The 4,589-nt window shown below is 68.6% G+C and overlaps 2 protein-coding genes across 4 annotated transcripts; both read right to left on the bottom strand.

Annotated features, from left to right (window-relative positions):
- On the bottom strand, positions 7-2,189 carry AQP10 (aquaporin 10). 3 transcript variants are annotated; one of them, XM_021376701.1, is made up of 6 exons: positions 1,735-2,189; positions 962-1,088; positions 738-875; positions 539-657; positions 254-471; positions 7-186 (listed from the first exon to the last, which is right to left on the bottom strand). In XM_021376701.1, exons 1-6 carry the CDS (start codon positions 1,837-1,839, stop codon positions 39-41), a joined length of 855 nt encoding a protein of 284 aa, XP_021232376.1. In that variant the 5' UTR covers positions 1,840-2,189; the 3' UTR covers positions 7-38. The 3 variants fall into 3 exon arrangements, with proteins under 3 accessions (XP_021232376.1, XP_021232375.1, XP_021232374.1); XM_021376700.1 differs by lacking the exon at positions 1,735-2,189 and having other exon boundaries at positions 539-875; positions 962-1,275; XM_021376699.1 differs by having other exon boundaries at positions 254-875; positions 962-2,189.
- Positions 2,322-4,231, bottom strand: HAX1 (HCLS1 associated protein X-1). Its single transcript, XM_021376724.1, has 6 exons — positions 4,088-4,231; positions 3,630-4,008; positions 3,499-3,544; positions 3,313-3,428; positions 2,726-2,876; positions 2,322-2,651 (listed from the first exon to the last, which is right to left on the bottom strand). Exons 1-6 carry the CDS (start codon positions 4,138-4,140, stop codon positions 2,533-2,535), a joined length of 864 nt encoding a protein of 287 aa, XP_021232399.1. The 5' UTR covers positions 4,141-4,231; the 3' UTR covers positions 2,322-2,532.

The raw sequence follows: 4,589 nt of genomic DNA, 5'->3' as shown, positions 1-4,589 counted from the left end.
GGTCGTCCCCCGCCCCCGGCGCGGTTTCCACGGGGCCGTCAGTGCTTGGTCTGCCTGCGCTCTCGTCCGCCGTCCTCCTCTTCCTCGGGGTGGTGGAAGGCCACGAAGAGCTGGTAGAGCCCCGTGCCCAGCGCGGCCCCCACCAGCGGGGCCACCACCGGCACCCACCACCACGCGCTGCCCCTGCTGCGAGCGGGGCCGTGGGCTTGGGGCGATCGAACGCGGCCCCCCCGGCCCCGCGCCCCGCACCCACCTGAACACCTCGGTGCCCCATCCCGCCGCCAGCGTGAAGAGCCGCGGGCCCAGGTCCCGCGCCGGGTTCATGGGGCTGCCGCAGTTGGAGCCCATGGACACCTCGATGGCGAGCACCAGCAGCGCCACGGCCACCGGCTCCAGGCCCCGCGGCACCGCGCGGTTGCGGGTGTCGGTGATGGCCAGGATGCCCACGATCAGCACCGCCGTGCCCAGCACCTGTGGGCAGCGCGGCCTCAGCTGGGAACCGTGTGGGGCCGTGTGGGGCTGCGGGGCCGGCACCCACCTGGTCCAGGAAGCCATTGGGGAGGGACAGGTGCTCGGCGGGGTACGTGGCAAAGATGGAGGCGGTCTCCCGGGGCCCGGAGGCCGTGAGGGTCCCGTTGCTGTAGGACCAGATGGCGTCTGCGGGGCAGAGCTGTGCACCAAGCTGAGCCCCCCAGGCTGTGCGCCCACCCCACGTCCCCGCCGCGGGCTCTGCGTACCGTAGTACAGAGCATAGACGGCTCCGGCGGCGATGAAGGACCCAAAGGTCTGCACGGCCACGAAAATGGGGAACTTCCACCACGGGAGCTGCCCCAGCAGGGACATGGCGAGGGAGAAAGCCGGGTTCAGGTGAGCCCCTGCGGCAGGGCAGGAGAGGAGCTGGGAGCGGTGCTGGGGGCGCGGAGCAGAGCCCCCCACCGAGCTGCAGAGCCCCCAGCCTCACCAGAGACCCCCCCCGCTGTGTAGATGGCCACCATGACGGCCAGCGCGCCCGCCAGTGAGGAGGTGATGATGTTCCCCTTGGTCCCGGAGCTGGTGACCATCTGCGCCGCGCCGCCCAGCGTGATCAGCTGCAGGAGAAGGGACACGGCTGCACCCAGCCCCAGGCTCAGCCCCCATGCAGCGCCTGCTCCCCACCGCAGGATGGGTGCAGGGCAACACGGAGCCGAGCGCCGCTCTGGTGCCTCTTCCCGTGCAGTCTCTGTGGTTCTGCCCACGCCCACTGCCCGGCTCCAGCTCTCCATGCAGGACGGGGTAGCAGGGAGGCAGTTAGTGCCGTTGATCACGTACTCGGTGATGAGTAAAAGAAATTATCAGCAACTGAGTCATATGCCGCTGCAGGGAGACCTCGGGGCTGGGGGGCACTGGCGGCCAACGTTCACCGCCGCCGGTTCCGGCCCCAAGGCCGCAGAGCCCAACCTTTGGCTGCCTTGGGGCTGGAGGTGTGAAGGCACGCACCGCCCAGCTCCGTGCACACGCGGCAGCACCCACAGCCTCATCACAGAGCAGCAGCAGCAAAGGGTGAGCTGGGCCGTGGTGAATCGCAGCGTGGGTCCAAGCCAGGGGTGAGGGGGTTCGGGGTCACCGTGGTCCCAGCACAGACCCCCACCCCGGGCAGCCCCAGGCACAGCACAGCTGCAAGGCTGTGGGACCCCAGTGGCGGCCACCCCGTGCTCCTCCCATCCCCTCCCCCCCGCCGCCCCCTGCCCCGCTCACGATGAGCACGAAGACAGCCAGCAGCTCGGCCAGGCACTCTCGCGCCAGCTGGTTCCGGATGCAGAGCAGCGCTCGAGCCCTCTTCAAGAAGGACGCGTAGCCCATGGCGCCAGCCGGGCAGTGGCACTGGCTGTTTTGCTGCCTGACTTTATGAGCCCCAGGCTGGGGTGGGTGATAACACGCAGACTTTAAACCAATCAGGGCCACGTGCTGCGGTGGGGAGTCACCTGGCAGGGACCAGAGTCCCGCGTGGGGCCGTGGGCAGCGGCTGCGTCCCCGCTCCCACCCATCCCGGAGGATCTCCTCACCCACATAGTCCTGTGCTGCTCCACGTCCTGGTGTGGGAACTGCCCATCTGGAGAGCCCCTCATTCCCTGCCAGGTCCTGGCCCAGCCACGGCACTAATGAAAAGCCCTTGGAAAGGCTCCCAGGCCTTGAGAGCGCCCGGGGGAGGTGTTAGCGTGACGCTGGGGAGATGAAGTGGGAAGGAGGGCAGGCAGCACACGTGTACACCCCCAGAACTGCAGCGGGATCCCCACCTCCAACCGCGGCGGTCCCAGCGCCCCGAGGAGCCGTGCACGTTGCCATTAGCATAAATAGACTTTATTTCTCTGTACACATACACACGCTCACCCCCACGATGCAGTGGTGCCGCAGTGGGGGGCAGCCCCCAGCCCATCCCCTGCAGGCTGGCAGGACCGGCCCCACCTGCACAGAGCAGGGGCAGTGAGAGGGGGCTGCCTTGCACCGCCCACCCCCACGCGGCAGGGCAGCCCCCACCCCGCACTCCTCACACAGCTACCGGCTGGAGAACCAGCGGCGGAAGAAGCTGCCCAGCAGGGACGAGGAATCGCTCTGGGGAGGAGTGAGGAGCTCATCGCGCTGCGGCCACGTGCCCGCGAACTGCGCCAGCTCCCCTGCGGAACAGCGGGGGCTCAGTTCACAGGGCACTGGAGTGCTCCCCTCTGCCCCCCCTCAGCCCCCCACTCACGGTCATCCATGTTGAGCACCTCCTCCCGGTAATCCTTGCTCTGCCCATCCTCCTTGGTGGTGGTGATGAAGGCCTGGTCCCCCCTCCGGCGGGTGACAGTTGTCTCACGGTGGCCCTGGCTGTCCTGCACCGTGCGGCGCTCCTCCACTGCCTGCGGGGGAATGCACCGTGACACAGGGCCCACCATCCTCACAGCGGGGAAAGCCTTCTGGCACTTAAACGGGGCTTAGAAACAGGAGGAGAGGGACCGTGTACGAGTGACAGGACAGGGGAATGGCTTTGAACTAACAGAGGGGAGATTCGGGTCAGATGTGAGGGGGAAATTCTTTCCACAAAGGCAGCAAGGAGCTCACACTGCTGCCCAGTGAGTGCCCCATCCCTGGGACACTGAGCTGCTGGGGGGCAGCCAGGACATGGCAGGGGTGGAGCGGAGGGGTCCCTTCCAACCCAACCGTGCAGTGATCCCCTGGCTCTGTGATCTTTAAGGCCCACCCCAACCCAACCATCCAACCACCCCGCAGTTCTACGACCTCTGAGGCCCCTCCCAGCCCTCCCACGCTGCTGCGTGGCTCAGGGCCGGCACTCACTCCATCAGGGAGTGTCACTGTGGTGACGGAGACGCTCTGGAAGTAGGAGCGGGGCGCAGGCTGCTGGGGCCGCAGGATGGTGCCCAGCCCCGCCGAGGACACCTGGGAGTCCAGGTCTGCGGGAAGCAGCAGTGAGCGTGGGGCCGGGGGGGCTGAGCCCAGACCCCACTCCCCAATTGCACCCACCGCCGTCCTCCTTTTGGCCAGGTGCGGTCGGGGGGGGCTCCTCCAGCTGTAGGGCAAAGCGGGGCGGTGAGCGACGCCCGGCAGGGACCCGACCACCGCTCCCCCCCCCCCCCCGCTCCCACCTCACCCACCGCCGGGAGCGGCTCCCACGGCCGGGCCGGGCCCTCGGGATCCTTCAGCATGGAGTCGCGCAGCGGCCGCCCCGAGCCGGGGCCGGGCAGGGGGGGCTCTCCAGGAAGGGCCGGGGTCAGCCCGGGTCTGGACGCCCCGCCGGGTCGCTCCCAGCCCCGTTCCTCCCCGAAGGGCGGGGGCAGCCCGGCCCAGCCCCCCCCGAAGGCGCCCAGCAGCTCGCCCATGTCCCGCAGCAGCTCCTCGAAGGCGCCGCCGGGGCTGAAGCCGAAGTTGAAGGCGAAGTCATCGGGAGGGCGCGGCCCGGGGGGACCCGCGGCTTCGTCGTCGTCGTCCTCCTCGTCCCCGTCCCACGGCGCTCCGAACAGCGGATCTCGGGGCCTGCGAAGCGCGGCGCTCAGAGCGGAACACCGCGAGAGGAACGGGATGTACCGGGGGGTGACGGGGCAGAGCCCGGTACCTGCCGCGCCCCGGGAAGCCGAAGAAGCCGCGGAAGGCGTCGTAAAAGCTCATCGCGCTCCGGCCGCAAAGCGCCGCCGCCTCCCGCCGCGACCGGGCCGCTGCCGGAAAGCGCCGCCGGCCGTAAAGCGCCGCGGGGTGTCGCGAAGCACTGCGCCGTAAAGGACAGCTGTGTGCCCCGAGGCGCAGGGCAATACAGCGCCGCGGGCTGTCGTGAAGCGCAGGGCCGTAAAGCGCTGCAGGGTGTCGTGAAGGGCCGGTGACATGTGCGGTGCTGGGAACACGGGGACAGGGTAGGGACGGAGGAACTGAGAGTGAAAGCGATCCCAGAGAGGGGAAATAATCCTGGAAAAGTGTGTGTGTCTGTGTGGGGGGGGGGGGGGCAACGCCCAGGCTCAAAGCACTCCAAATACCACACAGCACTTTGTGACCTTTATTCTCTTTAGGAAGGAGCCCGCAGCTGAACTGAAAAATACAGGATCTGGACTGCATAGAAAAAAAAA

Source organism: Numida meleagris, chromosome 24 (genome assembly GCF_002078875.1).
Source record: "Numida meleagris isolate 19003 breed g44 Domestic line chromosome 24, NumMel1.0, whole genome shotgun sequence".
NCBI lineage: Eukaryota > Metazoa > Chordata > Aves > Galliformes > Numididae > Numida > Numida meleagris.
This window is presented reverse-complemented; position numbering and strand designations above follow the sequence as displayed.